The 23,897-nt window shown below is 42.9% G+C and overlaps 1 protein-coding gene across 1 annotated transcript in view; it reads left to right on the top strand.

Moving 5' to 3' along the window:
* The first annotated feature begins 474 nt into the window (after window positions 1–474).
* triqk (triple QxxK/R motif containing) overlaps window positions 475–23,897 on the top strand; it is a 39,064-nt gene continuing 15,641 nt past the window's right edge. The window contains exons 1-3 of the mRNA XM_080442937.1: window positions 475–658; window positions 9,672–9,754; window positions 21,890–21,975. Coding sequence (XP_080299063.1) covers window positions 9,694–9,754; window positions 21,890–21,975 — 147 coding nt within the window. The 5' untranslated portion in view covers window positions 475–658; window positions 9,672–9,693. The remainder of the gene's footprint in view (window positions 659–9,671; window positions 9,755–21,889; window positions 21,976–23,897) is intronic.

Raw genomic sequence — 23,897 nt, 5'->3', positions numbered from 1 at the left:
CGTATCTTCCATATTCTTCAATAAAACTCATTTTAATCCGATTGGTGGCCATTTTTTACACATTACACAACGATGTAACCCATCGGTTGGAAGGTGTATTGCACTCTGATACATTATAACTCTATGAGAAAATAGCCACCAATTGGTTTAAAAGGCGTTGTATTGAGTAATACGGAAGATACGGGTACTTTTGAGTACCCGTACATAATGTTATCATTTGTGGCCATAGGGCAACACTTCATATTTGAAATTTGAATGTTTATGTAGATGTACGGGCCATAAATGGAAAAAGTGCAAACACCAAATTGAAGTTCATCCATGACTGCTGTCATGACAGACGACCTTCTTGGATCCATGGCTAGCCATTGGTCCAGTTGACAAAACGCTCGTCTCTGATTGGACAGAACGGCTGTCCGTCAGCCACAGTAGACGTGTAACCAAGGCGTGTAACCAGGAAGTAGTGGTTGTTTGTTTGGTATAATAATTGAGGACGTGATGCGCTGGCGTTCCGGGAGGAATTTAGAGCAAAGTACATAAAAAAAGAGATAAGACAAAAAGTAAAGCTTTGAAGGTTGATCGTGTCCATTTATCCTGCAGCTTCCCATAATGATCAAACACCCACAGTGAGCCACATCCTCCACAAACAACGAACAAGTGTGTGAGTATTCATTCACAGCACTAGTATCTCTTTATGAATGCAACGAACTGCTGATCCTTATCGCGTCAATGTCCTGTTCAAGGTAGCATTGTTTTTACTGCCAAGGCAAGGCAAGATTATTTGTGGAGCACATTTAAACAACAAGGCAATTCAATGTACTTGACATCATCAAACACTTAGCAAAGGAAACACACATTAAATGGAAGTTTGAATTCAGTAAAAACGGAGAATTGAAAACATTAGCCTATAAAAGGGGAATACAAAATATAAAAGGAGAATTGAAACCAGTGAAAACAAATGGGGTAAAACATAAAATAGAAAAATAAGAGAGTAAAGTTATAGTGCAGAAGAATAATTAAATATATCTCTCCTGTATGAGTTCTCTGGTGTAGTTTGAGACTGCTGTGGCTGAACCATAGTGACAAACAAAGTTTTTTTTCTTTCTTTTTTTTTGCTGTGATTTAAAATAAGTGATTGTTGCTACTTGTAGCATATCTGCATCTTTCTGGGAGTTTGTTCCAGATACTATGTGGCAACCCACATTTATTCTAGGGACATGGCAGACCTTTCCCAGATGACCTGAATGGTTCATGATATCGAGATCAGAGATGTATTTTGGCCCTAAACCAGGGGTCTTCAACGTTTTCTTTCAGGCCAAGGACCCCTTAGCTGAGAGCAGGGACCCCCACTACGGATTGTATAAAATTGTGTTGCAGATTGAACTTTTTCATAGATTTCATAGATAGCTTCATAGACGTGTTTGACAGCACTGCCATTGTGTAGTACTGTATTGTGTTGGATTCATCTTAAAGGAGGAGTTCACCCCAAAAAAATCTTATTTTCTATCAATTGCACACCCCATGAAGCCTTGATTTCATGGATTTATTTTTGTTTTTGTGGCATTCCTAAGACAATACTTTGATGACCATGTGTATTTCCGGTAGGAGACACAAATAATCTACTTTGTGTCTCCTACCGGATACATTAGCCGGTAGGAGACTGGAATCAAATTATTAGCTTAGGAATGCGACAAAAACAAAAAATAATCCATGGATTCAAGGCTTCATAGTGTGTGCAATTGATAGAAAATAAGTAATTTTTTGGGTGAACTCCTCCTTAAATGTGTATTTTCAGACAGTTCTCCACTAAACCCTCAAAACTTGTACTTGGTCTGCTTTCCCCCCCGCTCTACACCAAACCTCTTTGCCGAAAATAGCCGATCTGCCAGGTGCTGTGAGCTTTAGATTTGCTATTTCAGCTATTATGTTCTCCTCAGAATAGGGATGCTAGGGTTCAAGTCGTTAATGTAAAAAAATAAGTTCCTATCACACAAAGATTTGGCGGCCCCCCCCTGTAGTAAATGAGAACCCCTTGAAGACCCCTGCCATAAACCATTCAATGTTTTATAAACCAACAGTACTGCGGCTGCAGTTCGTGTAAATCTGTGGTTCTCAAACTTTTTTTCACAGACCCCCAAATCGATGTGTTTTCCGGCTGTGGACCCCCCATTTAAAAATATTTTGTGCCAGGCACCCTCTTAAACAAATTGAAATATTCAAAACTTTTCACAATTCTCAAAAATAGCCGATCTACAAGGTCACAACGCGTCGCACAGAGACACGTTGTGAGCTTGTAGATCGGCTATTTTTGAAAAGCCCAAATATAAAATAGGTTAGTGGTTCAAACTGATTTTGATGCTATATTAACCAATTCGGTAACACTTTACTTAAAGGTCGCATCTATAATGCATTGTAATCACATTTACAATGCATTATAATGCACTTATAAGGCATTATATCACTCGTTATAAATGTTTATAATCATGTATGACAACTTATTACAATGTTTATAATGTTTTATAAGTGTTGGTCATAAGCTCATTGGAACAGCACATTATAACTACCTTAACTTAGTTAGTTAGTTATAAAGTGTCTTTGTTAGAAGTTGTTATGCATAATTATAAACATTTATAACGAGTGTTATGAAGCATTATAAGTGCATTGTAATGCATCATTATGATGCATTATAATGCATTATAGATAAGACCTTTAAGTAAAGTGGTACCTGGTAGTTATAATGTGCTGTTCCATTGAGTTTATAATGCATTTTGACCAGCACTTATAAATGATATTATTATAAGTTATAATACTTCATAACCCTTGTTGTAAGTTGTTATGCATCATTATAAACATCTATAACAAGTGTTATAATGCGTTATAAATGTGATTATAATGCATTATAGAAGCGACCTTTAAGTAAAGTGTTACCAGAAAAATCTTTTTTGTTTTGTAAACACAGGGCAAAGTGAACAGTTCAATATTATTCATTAGAGTTATAATGACACATTATGTAAACGGCAGCTTGTTATGTCAGCTTTGGTGGCAATTATATAGTGACAGATCGTTACAGGAAAATGCATCAACGTAGATGGCGTGTAAGTTATTTATGCCAGAGGTTCTCTAGTGGGTCCGGAGACCCGCAGGGGTCCTTGAGATGGTTCCAAGGGGTCCCCAGCAGAATTAGTGGTAACCCATCATTTCCCTCTATACCAGTAGTTATCAGCCATTGGAGTAGTGTGGTGGTGTTTACCTGCAGAAACGCACTGACACTGCCCTCTCACTGTATGTGTTTTCACTGTTTGATTTGGCTGCCCAAAAACATCACCACCAAAACAAACACATCAAAATGCAGTGAGAGGGCAGTGTGTGCTTCTGCATGTAAACACCACCACACTACTCCAGTGGCTGATAACTGCTGTGCTGGTATAGAGGGAAATGATGGGTGGAACATTTATTCATTGCTTTGTTATGTAAACACAGGGCAAAGCCACGTACTTTGCCTTTAAGATGACCGTTTAGCTCTACATTCTGATAGCAATCATTATAGATAGAGTGTTTGTTCTGTAACGGGTCTGTCTCTCCAGCTATTTAGTAAGCAGAAGTGAAACTGGAAGTGATGGCAGAAAGAAGTGAGCAGACACAATTGCAACTCGAACACTATCAAATTGAAGCTGATGGTCTCCCTCTCTTGATTCGGTTTTAACACAGACATGGACAGGAGAACCACACAAACACTAGCATCCCTATTCTGGGCATCGTCATTGCGAACGCGGAAGGAGGCGCGCCGAAGGCGCACCTCCGCCCAAGTGGAGCTTACTATGAAACCCTGCTCGGCTTGTGGCTCTGTGTTTCTGTGTCTCTGTGTGTGGCTCTGTGTGCGTGCACTGCCTGTGTGCAGCTGCCAGAGTGCGCCAGAGTGCACTACAGAGTGCGCCACAGTGCACTACAGTGTGACTAATTACACTCCTCAGAGAGAAATATATCAGCTACAGTCAAAAATAACACATCGAAAAGCATCTACACGAGTTCATCTATTGGGATATCTAAGAATTCCATGTCATTTGTGCATATTTCAGGCCGGATGGCAAGTTGAAAAGAGGACAGTTTCAAGCTAGGTTCGCTTCCCGCGTTCGCGCGTCTTACTTGTAATAGGCTAAAGTAGTTTGGTGAGAATAGACTATATATAGTCCTGGCATCACTCCGTTATCTCCTGGGACATGGACATATTTTTTTCTATTGAAAATAAATCTTAGCATCGCGAAATAAACAAATCAGACCGACAATTCTGTCAGTTACAGTATGTGACTGTGTCGACTCGTTTATGTTTTATTTTTATTTTGATAACGTCTGTGTTAGGAGAACATTTATTTTCTTACTCTTTGGCTAAATGAGTACCTTTTCACCGTCAGTTGATGCTTCATATCCATATGAGTAAAATTGCCAGGCTCATTTGTTTATTTTTGTAACACAGTTCTTACTGTATATGCCACGATGCTATTGAGACCCTAAGGTTTTTTCAATGGAAAATACCAGAGTATTTTCCATTGGTATTTTGTTTGTTTTGGTTGCGCAAAAACATTCCTTTCTACCAAAACAAACCGTGAAAACACCAACATACTGCAAGCAGGTTAACGCCACCACACTACTCCACTGGCTGATAACTGTTGGTATAGAGGAAAATGATGGTTAAAATGTATATACTGTTTTGTTATGTAAACACAGGGCAAAGTTACGTACTGTAAGTGGTTAAAAGAGGCATCGCCTTTATTGTCCACTTCCCTCGAAGCCATTTGTCCCATATAGCTTTTGCAGCAATACACAGTGTGTCCGGATCTGCCTCTGTCCATTTGAGCTTTTATGTATCGGCTCAATTCCGAAAGGGAGAGTTAATGGAATTAGGTGACAAGGCGGGGGACTCCAAAATGTCTGGCCTTGGGCAACTGTTAGGGTCTTGTCGCCGCGGTACAGAACCCGTACAGCACCTCTGTTCCCTGGACGGTTAAAAAATCACATCAGGACACTCTCCTTGCTCTCCTTGGCCCTTTATTTCTCTTGCTGACGCTTTGATTTTCAACCAGCGGAGAACACAGTCAAATCCTCAGTGCTACTCACTCTGAGAATGTACAAATGGAACCAAACAGACCTGTTACATTATCACAGTTAAACGTGGATAACAAGGCACAGCAAGTTTATTTGTAAAGCACATTTCAACAAGGAAATATATAACATTTCAATTCGGTAAGCATTTTAAGGTAAACGCCTATCTACCTAGGCCTGTCACAATTATTACATAATCGCCTAATCCTAATTATTTGAGATAATCGCAGTTATTTTGCATAATTGTTTCCCCTTTGGAAAATGTTAATACATTTTCTAAACATAGCAGAAATTGCAAATCTACAAGCTTACAACACTTTGTGACGTGTTGTAAGCTTGTACATCAGCTGTTTAAATGTTTTCCCGAAAGTCTACAGTTATTTGTCTTATCTGTCCTGTGCACTGTTTTTTGTTTTTATTATGAAGCCTAAAAACCAAACATGCATTTCAATTGTATGCATTTAATGTTCAATGCCAAAAACACAATTCAATCGTTAATCGCAATTATTTGTATGACAAATACTTAAACAACAGCTTAAATTTGTAATCATGACAGCCCTATGTATCTACCTTAATAGGAAACACCTATTCAAGGACACAGAGCAACAAAAAAATATATAATATAAAAGGACATTTTACTCTCTCACCCTCTCTCTCTCTTTCTCTAGTGGTGTTGTTGTTGAAAACGTTGCAGAAAAAAAAATTGTGGTTTTAGAGTAACGTACCCCCCCCCCCAAAAAAAAATAATGGTCTCTCCCAGCAGGCCTGTTTGCACCCCAGGGGAAGCCATCAGGCAGGCAGCCATGCTTCTTGAACATGCTAATTCAGTCTCTTCTTCCTATTCCCCTGACCACACCGTGAGAATCTTCCACCACACACACTCGTTCTCCTCCGATGCACACCGACTATTTTTCTCCTTCTTTTTTTTCTTTTTTGGTCTCCACCCGCACTGTAAAATGCACCTGTGCGGGTGCACTCGGTCTCCATTATATTATCGCTATATCTCGGAAAAAAAATCCCTCCCTGTGTGTCTCCGAATCACACCCAAATGCACGCACGCACGGACGCACATCTTTGAATTCTGGGTCTGTGTTTCGCAGCTAACGACGAGGAGTGGGCCTGGGCGATATGACGTCAAATATATCACGATTATGTCTAATTTGCCTCGATGACAATTAAGGTATAATAATAAAAAATGTTTTGCTGATCTGTAAACTCACAATGCGTCATAAAGCGGCGTGCTGTGTGTGAGCTTGTAGATCTGCTGTTTTCACTACTTTTCACAATTTTTGGGCGGTGTAGCCGCCCCTATAAGTGGGGTTGGGACACCTCATTAGTACACCCTTCGCTGTACTGTGATTGGCTCATACATTAGTACACCCCTACATTAGTACACCCCTATAGCTGTACTGTGATTGGCTGACTCTATTGGCTGACTCTATTCAGCACTGTGATTGGCTAGCGAGACACATGATGAAATTAATTGCGAACGCGGGAGGAGGCGCGGCGAAGCCGCGCCTCCGACCAAGTGGAGCTTACTATGTAACCCTGCTTGGGTTGTGTCTCTGTGTCTCTGTGTCTCTGTGTGCACTGCCTGTGTGCACTGCCTGTGTGCAGCTCCTCTGAGATAAGTAAATGTCCAATTTAGACGTACCATACATCAAATGAAAGGTCTTTGAAAACTGAACACACCTGTCAAGGTTGCGTTTAAGCCCGCCCCTTCCCCCGGAAGCCACGCCCCGGAGAAGGCTCCTAAAAACTCCCCATTGAAACCCCATGTTAAATGAAAAGTGCCCGAATCGCTCCCAAACTTTTTCTACCCCCCCTAAGTGGGGGTCTACGAACAAATACATCGGGCTCGGATTTTGGCTCCGCCCCCCGGAAGTGGGTGAAACAGGCACTTCAAACACTTTGTTGAATTGTTCAAAAACATTCCAAGTTTTTTTTTTGTGAATTTGTATTTTTTTATTGGTTACTTTTTTTTAAATATTTTTTTTCATTATTTTTTTTCTTTTTTTGCGTTCGCTTACCGCGTTCGCGCGTCTTACTTGTAACCTATAAATAGGACTATGCACTTAAAAAAAACACGTGAGCTTCCATCACTGTGATGACCACACCGCCCACTTCACACTGGGTGTGATTTTTATTTCATTGTACAATGAAGTCTAATACAGGGATTAAGTGGTTAATTAATCAGACTAATCAATTTAGTAAATTATAAACAATCTATTCGAACTTTTTTTTAATAGAACAATCTATTAAATGTTTTTTAAATAAAAAAAACAACAGACGTGTTCAAGCATGCAGCCGGCGCCCTGCGACTCGCACTCGATTCTTCCACTGTTGTAAAACAAAGCGGCACAGTTATTATTGATTGATGCGCCGTGGTGGGTTCCTAGGTAGAATGTTGAGCGGCAGGTGCTCAACGAGAAACACACACACGCACGCGCACACACACACACACACACACACACACACACACACACACACACACACACACACACACACACACACACACACACACACACACACACACACACACACACACACACACACACTACAGTATGCAAAGTTCAAACACATGCACAGGATATTAACACTGGCATTCACACATATCCTTTCTCTCTCTCTCACTCACACACACACACACACACACACACACACACACACACACACACACACACACACACACACACACACACACACACACACGTATTACTATGTTTGTGAGGATTTTAGGATGTCGATATTCTGAACTTGTGAGGGACATTTGGCTCTCACAGGTATAGTAATACAAGCACACACGCACACGCACACACGCACACGCACACACACACACACACACACACACACACACACACACACACACACACACACACACACACACACACACACACGTGTGCAGGTGGAACAGCAGTGCTACTATAGCGGTGTGAGCAGTGATGGTAATCAAACAGATACGGCGGTGTGAGGGGAAGTGGTGTTGGTCTAAATGAGATGGATAGCAGGCGCTCACACACTGTGAACATAACACACATGGAAGGTGGTGAGAATCCATTTAATTACCACCAGGAGATGCATGCACAAGATAAACCGTCTGCCTTATCAAAACTGACTACTGTACTTGGCCCCTGGCTCTATAATACTCTGTCTGTACAGTACTGTATGTCGTTGCCGTCGCGTGGAAACCTGGTATGTCCCTAACCCCTAACCCCTTTCAGGAAATTGAAAAAAAAATGAACCTGTGTGCCAGTACATCTAGGGCTGTCACGATTACAACATATAAGTTGACGATTAATTGTCATACAAATACTTGCGATTAACGATTTCATTGTTTCTGTCGTTGAAAACTGGAGCATGATGAATACAAATTACATTTCTGTTTGGCTTTTAGGCTTCGTAATCAAAAGTTGCACGGGGCAGATGACTTGAATTTACAAAGACATATTTAATATTAATTAATCAATGTTAATTACTGACATATTTAATAATTTTATACTTTCAAAGAATGAAAGAATAGCGGAAATATCTGATCAACAAGCTTACAACCCGTTGTAAGCTTGTAGATCAGCTATTTCAGAAAATACATTTTCATATATGAAAATGTATTTTTGATCATGGAAACGATTTATGCAAAAATGATGCGATTATGTCAAATAATTGCGATTAGACGATTATGTAATAATTGTGACAGGCCTAAGTAGACCCACTGTCGTTATTATTTAGTCACACTTGTTAAAACGTTTCATTGGCTCAATATTTATAAAACCCACTGGCACACTTTTGATTGATTGATTTAATACTTTATTAACAGTTTGTAAACAGTACAGCGGTACGGTTTTGCAATGATTGCTAAAGGGAAAACACAGAAAGCCCTGGTTTCCATTGTGGTCCTTGGTAACCACTTTCAAACTGGCCTCCCTATTTTGGGCATGGTAAATGTTCATATTTCCGCTGCTTTTGCATGACACTGTCATAATGACAAAGTATAAACAAAACAAAAAACACACAATGTTATATACATTTGTGTGTGAACTCGCATTTCTGCAGGTTATCTTGGACATATGCACGCATACTCTTGATTACACGCTGCCTGTCTTTCATTACACTAAAATATTAGGTATACTTTAACTTCAACGTCATGATGCGCTACATTTTCACATAGAATGACATGCCTAAAGGAGGGATTCTGTGGTTAAAGGAGTAGTTCACCCCAAAAAGTACTTATTTTCTATCAATTACACACCCCATGAAGCCTTGAGTTTTTTCTTTTTGCTGTCACGTTCCTGAGCCATTAACTCCAGTAGGAGACTCAAATGCAGGTTAATTGAGTCTTCTACTGACCAGCCACTCGGTCATTGAACCATTGGCTCAGGAATGCGACAAAAACTAAAACATCTACATGAATTCAAGGCTTCATGGGGTGTGTAATTGATAGAAAACATTTTTGGTGAACTACTCCTTTAAGTTGTTGTTTTTTGCATGTAAAACATTGAGATGTCGTCTGAGCCAACACTTTGTGGTTATGCGTTGCCGTGAGGCTCAGTGCTCATCGTTACGTTGTGTTCCCCACACAGATCCAAGGAGGAAGCAGCAACCATGGGCCGTAAGGACGCCAGCGGAGCCAATCTGCCTGTTGATCAGTACCGGAAACAAATCGGTAAGTCCAGCCCTGCTTTAGAGCAGTGGTTCTTCTCACTTCTCAGAGTGGGGTCTGGGGACCCCCTGGAAACTTGAGGGGTCAAAGGACCCCTGGCAAAATGATTGATAACGTATGAACCAAAAAATGTTACCCTTACAGGTCTGTAAATCTGAGAGTGTGCATTTGGACACTCACCGAGTTATGGGTCTTTCTTGAGGTTTGTAACTCTGAGAGTGTACGAATGGAACCAAATGGACCCTTACGGGTCCATTTGGTTCCATTCGTACACTCTCAAGAGTTGGAGTGGTCCTTGAAAGTATAAAGTTTGAGACCCACTGCTTTAGAGGACTGCGATGAACGTTGGCAAAGGAATCGTGAGCATCTCTCCGCATCGTCCTGGGAAATGGTTCCCGAATTTCATGTCGGTTCGAAACAGGGGAAACCTCGGGGGCCCGGGGAAACCGCCGGAGCCAGGATGTTGTCGAGTCCCTGGAAGTAATTATTATCAGTAGGACAACGCCAGAGCGGGCGCCATTTGAGGTCACCGACGCTGACATGACAGCGAATGGCGCGCTTACAGAAAAATAAATAAGAGAAAAGCTCTTTGATATCACGTCAGAAGCAGTTTGGTCAAAGTTGAATGGCGCTCTAATCCAACGGTATTTAGTTTCCAACCATGTCTTCCCTCTGAGATCATAGAGACTTAACTAAGACAGTATGGTGGTGGGGATCAATCAAGACTTTTTTTTGGGAGGGGGGACAGCAGCCCGTTCCAAGATAATGTCCCACTGTCATCTTCTTGTTTTGTCATGTAAGTGAGAGGGCACGCATGCATGGCAAATACTGTATAGTTATGAAGGCTTGTGGCAGGACGGATCACAACTAGGGATGTCCCGATCCGATCACGTGATCGGGGATCGGGGCCGATCACGTCATTTTCAAAAGATCGGAATCGGCAAAAAAAGATCGGGAATAAAAAAATAATAAAAAAATATTAATATTTGTTTTAATATTTTATTAATAAAATATTTGTATTATTGTATTTAACGTTCTTAAAGTCATCATTAACAGCGTCATATGGAGAAGTGTTCTCCCTCGGTAAAACACCTCGTAATGAGAAGTCTCTGTCTGTAACGTGCTGTATCTGCAGGCTGAGCTCTCCAGCCCTCCCCCTCTCCACACACACACACACACACACACACACACAGACACACACACACACACACACACACACACACGCACACACACACGCGCACACACGCACGGACACACACGCAAACACACACACACACACACACACACACACACACACACACACACACACACGGTGGCCCCGTGGCGTTCATAGAGGGAGACGCACGCAGGAGGAGTAGCGCTGGTCGTCAATGTTGTCAAAAAGGACTGGTATAATAACTGATCATCTTACATCTCAAATATAAGTCTACTACTAACCTTTGTTGCTGCTGTCATCTCAAATTGACCAGCCAAACTAAAATCCACCATTTTAGAGAGTTGCTCCAACTTCCTTGGATTAGATCAGATGCGATGCGTTTTCAACACAAATGCGCATATTATTGCCAGTCAGCTGTGTAACACTAGCTGGTTAACGATGGCTCGTTGAGCCTGTATGCGCATTTGACCACATAGCAATCAACATCACTAATTAATGTCAGCTGTGTGTGTGTGTGTGTGTGTGTGTGTGTGTGTGTGTGTGTGTGTGTGTGTGTGTGTGTGTGTGTGTGTGTGTGTGTGTGTGTGTGTGTGTGTGTGTGTGTGTGTGTGTGTGTGTGTGTGTGTGTGTGTGTGTGTGTGTGTGTGTGTGTGTGTGTGTGTGTTAATGTCCAACTGAATGTTTTCTGTAGTGTAGATATTAAGTAGAGCAGGGGTCTTCAACAGGGGGTCGGGGACCCCTAGGGGGTTCTCAGAGTTACTACAGGGGGGTCTCCAAATCTTTGCGTGATAGGACCTTTTTCTTTTATTTACATTAACCACATGAACCCTAATATCCCTATATTCTGAGGGGAACTTTAGAAGAGGTAGAGGGGAAAAGAGCAGACCAAGTACAGAGCCTAGGCTCAACTTTACTAAGTACTGAGAGTTTGACATGTCTGATAAATACACTGATGACAGTGCTGTTAAACAAGTCTATGAAGCTATCTATGAAATCTATGAAAAGGTTTAATCTGCAACACAAATTTTATACAATATGTAGTGGGGGTCCCTGCTTCATCTCTCCCTTAGCTAAGGGGTCCTTGACCTAAAAAACCTTTAGTAATCAGAGTAGACCCTCTCCCTCACGCTAAACTTAAATGACTTCTAAGTTCCACTTCTCCCCAAAAGGACAACTTTATTTTCCATCCTGAATGACAAGTCTAATATTATTATTGTATTTTGGCTATGTGCGATAACTGCAAGCCAATGTTCAGAGATTCAGTATTTGTCTTCATTTCTTTAATTAACATTTATTTTGTTGGCAATAATTCAACTGTCAGCCAGTGTTTTGAGACATATTGTCTTTTATTGCTACAAAATAAATGATACAAATAAATTCTACATGCAAATAATATTTTAAAAATATTTTTAAAAATGAAAAGATCGGATCGGGAAAGATCGGGATCGGCAAATACTCAAAATCAAAAGATCGGGATCGGATCGGGAGCAAAAAAACGTGATCGGGACATCCCTAATCACAACAAACCGCGGCCATGTTTTCCTCACAGGCTTTTACTTAATTACTTTTAGCCCCAAAAAACGACCCTGTCTAACAAAGAAAAACAGTTAAAAAACACCAAAATACAGTGAGAGGGCAGTGTGTTTCTGCAGGTAAACACCACCACACTACTCCAATGGCTGGTGACTTGCTGGTATAGAGGGAAATGTAAAACACATATTTATTGGTTCGTTATGTAAACACAGGGCGATGCCGCATACTGTACATGTACGAACTCTGGAGATTGAACACATTTTGTTCCTCGAGAGTGCAGGAACGGGCGCCGCGATGTCGTTCATCGCAGAGTGAGCTATTCCACCGTTTGACTTTTATCTGTCACCGTGCGGCTTTCATGTTATTTGTACAAAGGGAAAGGGGACAAAACGGATGACATTGTCACGCTGACACCGATAGGCAATATCTGTCTCTCTTAAGGGTACGACAACCTATTGGGTAATTTCAGTCGATCTTGTTTACTCTCTCAATCTCGCCGGGCCCGTTGCATGTTTGTTTTTTTTCCCCCCCGCTTGCCATTGTGACAGCAGAAAAATGATTATTTCGCCCCGCAGATATCCCTTAACTGCTAGCCATTGTGTAAAAAAAAAAAAAGAACCTCTGGCGGCTTTGTCTTCGACCGAGAGGCAGTCATAACATAACAAGCTCATCTCCCACTGTCGCACCCCTCCTTCCCTCCCTCCGCCGCTATCATCCTTTTCTCTCTCTTTTTTTTAACCATCTCCATCTTCACGTCTCATCAATTCAAAAATATGTAACGCGGGTGGGGTGGGGGGGTCAGGGACACTTAAGTTTCTCTCTATCGCTCACTCTCCCTCCCTCCCTCCCTCCCTCCCTCTCTCCCTCTCTCCCTCCCTCTCGCCTCCAGTCAATTTCGCCCTCTCGTCTCCGTCGATTTTTTAAAAGAACGGCCATCAGGCAATTTCAGCAAACCGCTGTTTAACAGCAGAAGCCGGAGAGAGAAGGGGAGAGAGAGAGAGAGAGAGAGAGAGGGGGGGGGAAGGATTGGGGGGGAGAAGCATAATTTCTGCTCTTGTCGTACGACTGTGTCGCACGCCTAAAATAGCCGACCTACAAGCTCTTAACGCGTCGCAGAAGCGACGCTTGTAGGTCGGCTATTTTAGGGCCGCAATACCGTTGCATGACAAAGTATATATCAGGCTATAGAGAGAGAGAGAGAGGAAGCGAGAGAGAGAAATGAAGCCTTCAGAAATAGCGCGTCTCTGGAGAGTTGGAACGGGCTGGCTGTATATATGTGGTAATTTGAAATCGTAATAGGGTGGGTAATTCACGGCGGCCGTCAGCAGCTGTCTGCCGCCACCGCCGTCTTGTCAAGCCCATATACCGTCTCCTCCTCCTCCGTCGGAGTGCTGTTGTCATGTCACAGGGAGAGAGGGCCTGTCAAGGGGCCTACTGTTGACACACTCACTTTTAAATACTATTATTAGGTCCAAATAATTGACTGCGCCGAGGCTGTCACCCCGTGGAGAGAGAGAGAAAAAAAAACTCCCGCAAGATGAGGCCGAGCTGGTAACGGTTTGGCAGCGGTCAACCCGTCAACCGCCTGATGGCGGGTGATTGCTGCCGCCGCCCGCTGAACAAGTCCCAGGTAAAAAAAAAAGAAAGAAGTATATATCGCTGTTGTCGGGTAGAAACCTCATATCTCCATATTCTAACATTTCGTGTTTTTTCTTAAATTAACGGCCTACTTGATCATACTACAGCATCACACAAAAGAGTCAAACGTAGCAGATCCGCAAGCTCGATTTGAACTTGTAGATCTGCTGCTTTTGCTATTTTTGAATTTGAATTTTGAATCCTGAAAAGTAAAAAAAAGTAGTTTTTTGGATATATGAGGTTTGCCAGACAATATCATCTCTGTCGGGTAGAACCCGCATATGTCCAATAAATACTTTTCAGGATTAAAATATAAATACAAATTTATAATACAAGCTTGAAACCTGCCGTATTACATGTGCTAATGTTGATACTTTTGTGACACTGTTGTATGATAGAGTAGGGCATTACTTGACGAAAAACGATATACTAAATTAGAACCTGGAAACCATAGCAGCCTAGGGCTGAGGAGAAGCTTGGGCCGGGCAATTAACCCATAATATGTTAGAACCAATAACTGAGTTATTTAAATATTACTTTTGAGTTTTTAACCAGATTTTTTTAACCATCATTTTGCCATTGTTAATCTTGGCCTCCTTTTTACAATTCATCAACTATTTTCTTATTTTGTTGGATTCTTCATTCACTGTAAAGGATTTTTATACAAAGGTAAATTCACCTCGTATTGAATATGTCACGGGTGTGCCATAGGCTTGCCGATGGCTAATGTCTTCAGAACAAAAGTGTCAAACCCTAATAAAAACCACTCATGGGTCGAAACATCGCTCTCACTGCGTAGAAACAGTGCAATAACACAGAAATCACACTCTGTGTGTGTGTGTGCGTGAGCGTGGGTGTTTTCTATTCTTGAAATGTCGGACCACCACCTATGACCGAAATCACTTGTCAAAATACACTCCAGACCTAAAAAAAAAGGGGGTTCAGGTTGTGACAGTAAGCCTTGTTGAGCTCCATACTGTCACCTTATCTGAGTGGCTGGGTTGTCCCCAGTGTGACTTGTCCCCTGCCACCGGAGAATCTCCCCCTCATCTCTCTCTCTGTCTCTCTCTTTCTCCTCCACTCTCCTGGCGGGATGCAAGCAACAAGGCACAAATAACTCCCACTGCGTTCGCAATAAGAAAAATAGAACTACTGCAATAAAGTAAAAGTACCTCGACAGTGTGCTTGACTACGGTACTTGAGTAAATGTACTCAATGCATGCAATGCATGTACAAATGCAGACATCGGGAGGGAGGGAGCACGGGGAACTGTCACAGTCGCTGTCAGCGCGTTGCTCTTATCATCTCTGGGTCTCTGTGGGAGGACAAGACAGGACAGGACGCCAACCACCACCCCTTCAAATCCCCCCCCCACCCCCCCATTGCTTTTATAGTTTGGCGACTTGGCGCACACGCAGGACAGCTGATCCCCATAGACATGAATGTGGACGCGCACAGACCACCTCAGCTGTGTCAACTCGGCCCTGGGCTTGATGACTCTCTCTCTCTCGCTCTCTCTCGCTCTCTCTCCTGACATTTGAGTTGTGTGGGAGTATCCTTGTCATTATTAGTGTTTTGGCAAGGCTTGGAATATACTTGGACTTCAAAGATGTTAATGCAAATGCTAGGAGTGTAATTATGCTTTGGCCAATTCTTTATCATATTTAACATCGCAATAGTTCTGCAATATCAAAAGCAGATTTGTATTCGAACATCACAATGTGTCCCTGCGCTTGGTGAACTTTCTTTGGACATTTGAGCTGCGTGGGACACGTTGGGAGCTTGTGATAGGAACTTTTTTGTCTGTTTTTTACTTTAACCACTTGAACCGAAGCATCCCTATTCTTTGGGGAACATTAGCCGGAAACATCAGATCTACAAGCTCACAACACACCTCGCCGACAGCTATTTTCGGCACAGAGGTTAGGGGGAAAAGAGCAGACCAAGTACAGCGCCAAAGGTGAAGTCTACAAAGTACTGAGAGTTTAAGTGGTCAAATGTCTGAAAATACACATCGACATGAATCCAACATGTTAATAGAAAAGTGTGTGTGTGAAAAAAAACAACAAGATTCATTTACACAACACTGATAGTGCTGTCAAACAATGAAGCTATCTAATTTATAACCCTAAAATAATAATAATGACAAAGTTTTAATGTAGTGGGGTGTCTCTGTTTCATCTCTCTCAGCTAAGGGGTCCTTGGCCTGAAAAACGTTGTAGACCCCAGCACTAAGTAGAACTATAGCTTAATCAGACATCAACTCGCCGACAGACGGACGGACAAGCGAGCGAGAAAGGCGTCAGAACAACAAACGGGACATAAGTGGTGGGCGTTTGACGGAGAAGATGTATGTCTTCTTTTCACTCACACCTCTTCCCTTTTCTCTCTCTCTCTCTCTCTCTCTCTCTCTCTCTCTGTTTGACATGAAAGCGAGGGGTTCTTTTGAAAGAGCCACTCAGCAGGTCGCTCCGCTCCGGGGGCTGGTTGCCTGCCTGACAAGGGCTAATGTTCCTGGGTAAGACGTGGCATTGTCACCGGGGCCGTACCGGGCGAGGACACTGATGCCTTTTCAGAGCCCAGGGGAGCAGAGAGCGGGAGGGGGCAGGTAGATAATGGCCTGACAGGGAAGTGACTGCACTGACTAATAGGAGTGCTCTTTAGCTCTACACAATAACTGTGTGTGTGTGTGTGTGTGTGTGTGTGTGTGTGTGTGTGTGTGTGTGTGTGTGTGTGTGTGTGTGTGTGTGTGTGTGTGTGTGTGTGTGTGTGTGTGTGTGTGTGTGTGTGTGTGTGTGTGTGTGTGTGTGTGTGTGTGTGTGTGTGTGTGTAATGTTTCTCAACCTTTTTCATGTGAAGGACCCAGAAATTAATATGTGCCGCGGACCCCCATACGACATTTGTGTTGTTAAAATGTTTCAAGAATACAAAATAAATTGTCTGATGTTTGGACAAAATCTGATGTGTATAGCAAAAATCGGCCTCCTGGTGGCGCTATAACAGGCCAATGTGAAAAATGTGGGGCAGAGGTCCTGCTCTGGCATTCAGGAAGTGTGTGTGTGCACGGCTTCACGTCGATCGGGCCAACCTGTTTGAAAGTGAAATATCCCTTTACGTGATTAAAACCAATGAAAGACAACACTTATGCCATGTCTTCATAGTTATTATGCTATCCAAAATCCCAGAAAATATCTAGTCTCAATATGGATATAATATTTGTGTGTGTGTGTGTGTGTGTGCGTGATTTCTTGGTGTGAGCATTGGTTCGTAAGTGATCTGCTTATATTGCTGTGTGTGTGTGTGTGTAAACAAAACCACAGGGGGAACAGCACACAGTTTTCAGGAGCACAGCACTTGTAATATGACGACATTACAATACCTTTCACACAGCCTGGTGCAAAGCAACCCCCTCCCCCATGCGTAGCACCATTGCATACTCCTACTTGCTGTGTAATTATTTTGATTTTGCTGCAATTAACTATTGATTCCTACCAGATGGTTATGGGTGGATTGGGTTGAGATGAATTCCTCTCGCGCGCGGGGCCTAATGTGTCCGTGTAGACTTGGAGCTAAATTAGTCGTCCCTTTCTCTCTCTCTCCCACACACACACACACACACACACACAACCAAAACGAGCACAGGTGTGTGATGTGTTGGTCTTTTATCGGAGGCGTCGTAAAACTCGCATATTTTGAAAAGAACCAGGCACTTACTTTTGTGGCTTGTTAACCACAGATGGGTGAAAAAGCAAAGTGTATCTCACCGCAATTTGGAAATCCTCCAACAAGTGTGGCAAAAGGAACTGCGGATTTTTAAAATCAAATAATTCTCTTTAATATTGTGCCAAACTTTACATATAGAGCAGAGACCCGGTGAGGAAGCATTTGGTGACAACGGCACAACAGTTGTGAAAATAGAAGTGTTTAGATCGGCCATACGCCATGTAAAAAATAATCTTGACATATTTTGAGACTTGAGACGTTAGATTATTTTATTAATTTATCGATTCTTTTTTATAATCGATTAAAGCATTTTTTTTATTTTAACTGTGGCACCCATACCTTTGACATTGTCACCATCCACTTGAAGTCAGTCTCAGCAAAGCACTTGCCTCTCTACCCATCTGTCTCCTTTGCCTAATGAAAATACTGACACAAAAAATGGCATCTGTACACAGACTTGTGCACCCAGGAATATGGTGAAGAACTGCTACAACTATGAGAATACCACCTGGGTCACGTGTGTGTGTGTGTGTGGGTGTGTGTGTGTGTGTGTGTGTGAGGTCATTTACGACCTGACGTTAAGAAAATCTTCAGCTTGGGGTTATAGGATTCGGATTAGACATTTTATGGGCATAAAATGGCCAAGGACAGACAGAATCAGATGCAGAGATCTCCATGGGCATATCGGTCGGAATCGGTGGTGTGACGTAGGTGTCTGAACCTCTAGTGAACTTACATTGTCAACTTAAAAATTGTAGTTGTGACAGCCCCACGTGTGTGTGTGTGTGTTGTCAGACGGATAGTTAGGGAGCAGAGCTCACCTCTAGGGAGCAGAGCTAGTCCTCTCGGCCGTACATATGGTGGTCCATCTGGGGACAGCAGAGAGGGACAGGGCCATTAGTCTGGTCCTTAAGCTGCTGTTCTGTCTCACCAACTTTACTCCTCACACACACACACACACACACACACACACACACACACACACACACACACACACACACACACACACACACACACACACACACACACACACACACACACACACACACACACACACACACACACACACACACACACACACACACTCACTCACCTCTGATGTGTATTTTTTCCCCTTCTCTCTCTCTCTCTCTCTCTCTCCCGCCCATCCGAGACGGATAAGGACACCTTGTGTCCTCCTTCGCTCTCTCTCTCTCCTCTCGTTCGCCCGCTCCCTCCTTCCAATGCAAATGAGGCCTAATTGGCTGCTAGAGAAGGAAACTTGAAGTGGCCTCAGCACGTCACGCCAGAGACCACCTTGAGCCTGACCCTGGGCTCGGTGACACACACACACACACGCACACGCACACGCACACATACACACACCGTTCAGCCTGTTCAAGCTGTTGCCCATCCGCCCGATTGTTAGCAAAGTTTTTTTTCTTTCTGCAATGTGGTTGTTTTCTAATTAGACCAAGACAGCCTGCTCTACCTCTCGTGTGTGAAACACACGTGCACACACGCACACACACACACACACACACGCACCCACACACACGCGCGCGCACACTTCACCTACATGCAGCGCCAGGTGGCCGGTTTGCCCCAGAGGTTGGTAGACTTGGTGGGAAGACAGCCAAAACACAGGTGACCCCACCCCCCCACACACAAAGTGGGCCAGAAGGCTGCTTCTAAACTCCACTGTGTGTGTGTGTGTGTGTGTGTGTGTGTGTGTGTGTGTGTGTTACTAAACTCATGAGGGCCAAATGTCCCCACATTACATTACATTACAGTCATTTAGCAGACGCTTTTATCCAAAGCGACTTACAATAAGTGTATTCAACATAGGTAGGGAACGAAAACTACTAGTCACCAGAAGTCTTTAGTGCATTTTCTGCAAAAACAAGCAACCAAGAGTATACCGAGTGCTAAGGTAAAAGTGCAATATATCAGCTACCTATTTCCTTAAACAGATGAGACAAAATAGCTAAGTCAAATGAGCATGAGCTAAAACAATTCAGTGTATCGACTAAACAAGATCCAATAAACAATACAACAATAGAAAACAAGCGTTCGTACAACTAGTTAACAACAAGTAGGTCAGGCAGAGAGGAAGGGTAGTGTTTCCTGAAGAGGTGGGTTTTCAACCTGCGGCGAAATATGGGCAGTGACTCTGCTGTCCTAACATCAGTGGGAAGTTCATTCCACCACTGTGGGGCCAGAACAGAAAAGAGTCGTGACCGTGTGGATCGGCCAGAAGGACCCTTGAGTGACGAGGCAATCAGTCGCCCCGAGGTGGCAGACCGAAGTGGTCGGGCAGGGGTGTAGGCATCGACCATAGCCCGGAGGTAGGAAGGAGCTGTTCCTTTCACTGCCCTATAGGCTAGCACCAGGGTTTTGAACTGGATGCGAGCCGCTACGGGGAGCCAGTGTAGAGAGCGGAGAAGGATGGTTGTGTGGGAGAACTTGGGGCGGGTGAACACCCACGAGTATAGTATTCGAGATATAGACATTTTGTGAGGAAAATGTTCCTGGTCCTCATACCTCAGGTTAGGCTTAAGGTTAGGTATTTAGGGGTTAAGCCTGATTTATATTTAGCAAGCAATATACTTAGTGTCATGTAATGTTTTGCTAGTCTTTTGGGTATTTTCAATGCTGTCCTAAACAAAAAAAAAGTATAGTAATAGTTGTGTGTGTGCGTGCGTGCGCGCGTGCGTGCATGTTCACACCGCCAGGTCAGCTGGGCCGGCTGCTGCTCTACTAACAGCTGCAGCGTGGCCACCATGCACGAGTCATTGGTTTGAGCAGCTTCACTGCTCTGCTGGTTCTGCTGTCTGTCAGGCTGGGAGGGAAGGAGGGAGAGAGGGAGGGGGCTACAGCATGAGAGTAGACAACCATTACACTGATGTATTCAACATGTACATACAGCAAGCTTAACGTGTGTTTGTGTGACATATACTTACTTCACTCTGCCATTTGAATTATTAGAGGGAACATTGTCCCTCCGGGCTATAGGCTATGGGCCCGTAGCCCGGAGGGACAGTCATGTTTTAATTGGCTGCTCGGTTATCGGGCAACTGCTGAATTAAATCTATGCCAAAGACTTCATAAAACATATAAATGGTACAGGACCGTGTTGGGTTATTTTATACTTACACCTGCAGTACTCAAGTGGTTAAAAAGACAATAGCGTTACTGTTGCACACAAACCTTGTATCTCCATATTACAAGTGTTTGTTCTTTTGTAAATCAATGCCCTACTTCGTCGTTCAAGAGTGTCATGGAAAAGTAGCCGATCTACAAGCTCGCCGAGCTTGTAGATCTGCTATTTTTGAAAAATCTTGAAAATGTGTGCAAATCTTTGAATATACATATTTTTAAAGCCCCCAGAAGCAAAGATTTGAGTTACAAATATTCATATTCAAATGTTCATGATTTTTCAAAAATAGCAGATCTACAAGCTGGTGCCGTGCTATGAACTTGTAGATCTGCTATTGTTTTAATAGCCAAAGAAATCTAAAATGACCGAGATACGTTCCCGGTTTTAATGGGTTAACAAGCTTGTGACTGAATGAATAATAATGGATCCACTGGAACACAAGTTATTTTATTCCAATTCCTGAAAAGTAACCGTTTTGGACATACAAGGTTTCCACCTGACAGCAGCAACATGTTCAACATTACATGACTCACGTCTGAAAATCGATCGACGGAGACAAATAATAATAAAAACAAATCTCAGCATCCCTCGTTGTCATGGTGATGGAGTTGGGACCGTGAAAATGATGTTCGCCTATTACGGCATTGGCCAGAATGCTAGGGTTCGAGTGGTTAATAATGTCGTCTCTGTCGGGTGGAAACCTCAATATGTCCAAATCTGTTACTTTTCAGGATTCAAATAAAAAAATAGCAAAGTAGCAGATCTACAAGCCGCGTTTCGAGCTTGCAGGTCTGCTACTTTTGATGCTTTTGTGTGACGCTGCAACATGATCAAGTCATCAACACAAAAAGTTAGACCATGGAGAGGTTTCTGCCCGACAGCAACAATATGGTAGCTCGCAGCAGTCCTGTCAGCTGACATTCTCGTGTGTGTGTGTTCTCTCCATCAGGTAAACAAGACTGCAAGAAGACCAAGTCCTCTCTGAAATTCACACGACAGAAAGCGGAAGCCAAGAGGTCTTCTACTGGTCTCAAGGTATTACATCAAAGAGGATTTTTGTTTTTTTACTCCACTCCAATTATTATATTATTATTATTCGTTTCAAGATACTTTGTAGATTTAGATTATTATTGCAAATCATACATCAGCCAATGAAGCCGTATTTTAGGTGACTGCCCATAAGTCCGACATCCCATGAGGCTTTGCGTGAGGTTAGGGTTAGGGATAGGGTTAGTAATGGGGCGAGTCGGACCAACATGCCGTCGGAATAATGTGCCATCGTAAGAATGACACGGCACCCTATTTTATACTTGGTCTATTCAGAAATATCCGATCTACAGGGTCACAACATATCGCATCGTGAAACATTTGAGGACTTTTATTTTGGTACTTTTAACTCTATAACTGCCAAAGACGTTTATAAACGTCTTTGAGAAATTAGCTGTTGCCTGCCAAAGACGTATAAAAACGTCCTGAAAAAAAAATCTAAAAAGATTCTCTAATTATTTAGTATTGACACCTTTTCGATATTCCAAACGAATAAGGAGATAACAATTTCCAAAGATTTGCTGCTCCATCCACTTCAATGTTAAAATTGAAACGGACAAACAATTCACAATGTTTTTTGGTTTGAAACCACTGGTTTTGAGCTATTTTCAAACATCAAACAACACATGACAACATCTGTGATTAGAAATTTTCTGGGGATCAATCATACTTGAGAAAAATATTTTGTGGCTATGCGAAAAGGTACCAAAATCGGTCAAAACCCTGGCAGAGGCTACAGACTGTTCTGAAAAAACTCTGGCAGGGTAAGAGTTAAGTACATAATTATTGATGCCAATATTTTAGCATTTTTTACTTGAGCAAGATTTTTAATGCAGGACTTTTACTTACGTAACAAACTAATAACAGATAGGATAGAGAAGGCATAGAAGGTGTTGCAAGTGTAGAACAGTGGTTCTCAAAGTGGGGGCTATTCAAAATGAGCAGATCTACCGGTACATCTGCTATTTTTGAAAATGTTTGAAAAATATAAAATCTTCTCTTCTGGTGGTCCTTGGCACAAGACATTTTCAGATGGGGGGGGGGTCCTTGGCACACACATTTTTTGAGTTGTTGCTTGTGTAGAAAACGGTTTCTCTTAAGTCTCTCATGGGTGAGTGTGTGCTGTCACACCACAGCGATTAGAGGCTGTTGTTCACACAAGATGGACGACTTCTGTGTTTATCGTTTAGGCCACGTGTGACTCGCCTGTTCCTGCCTCCCCTCATGCGAGCGAGCGAGAGAGCCGGGCTTACTTAATAAACCATTTCACTATTTAACACACATGCATGACGGCATTTAGCCCACCTACCACACAGACGGAGTTGAGATCAAATTGAATTTATTTTCCTGCCATTTCATTGGCCAGTGTCTTCCCTTGAGGTCTAACAGCTACTCACCCACACAGCTGGATAGCAGCGGGGCTACCATTGTCTTTTAAATGTCGACATCTCACAGGAACGCTTCATTTGGTTAGAGACAGAAAGCATGTCAATAATAATATCTTACCAGACAAGCTGAGCGTCTGTAAAATGTTGTCAAAGTGTGGTGCTTATTATGTTGATTTTTGACTTTTTCCTGGATTTATAACTACTAGACCATACCCGGTGAGGTGCGCAGGCATAAGTAGTTGCAAACGTGGGGTTATTGCACGTCCTGTTGCGCGTCCCGTCCCGTAGGCCCCCCCCCCCTCCTCTCGCGTGTCCCGTTGCGGCCCCCCCACCGGAGCCGTCCCCCGTCGCCCACACACACACACACACACACACACACACACACACACACACACACACACACACACGCACACGCACACGCACACGCACACACACGCACACACACCCTCATGCGGCCAGAGCTGTCCCCCGTCGCGAACACACATACGCGGCCGTCGCACGAACACAAATAATGTACATTTT

Source organism: Gymnoscopelus braueri (assembly GCF_963280865.1).
Source record: "Gymnoscopelus braueri genome assembly, chromosome: 11".
NCBI lineage: Eukaryota > Metazoa > Chordata > Actinopteri > Myctophiformes > Myctophidae > Gymnoscopelus > Gymnoscopelus braueri.
The sequence above is the reverse complement of the archived record's forward strand: the minus strand, read 5'-3'. Positions and strand labels throughout refer to the sequence as shown.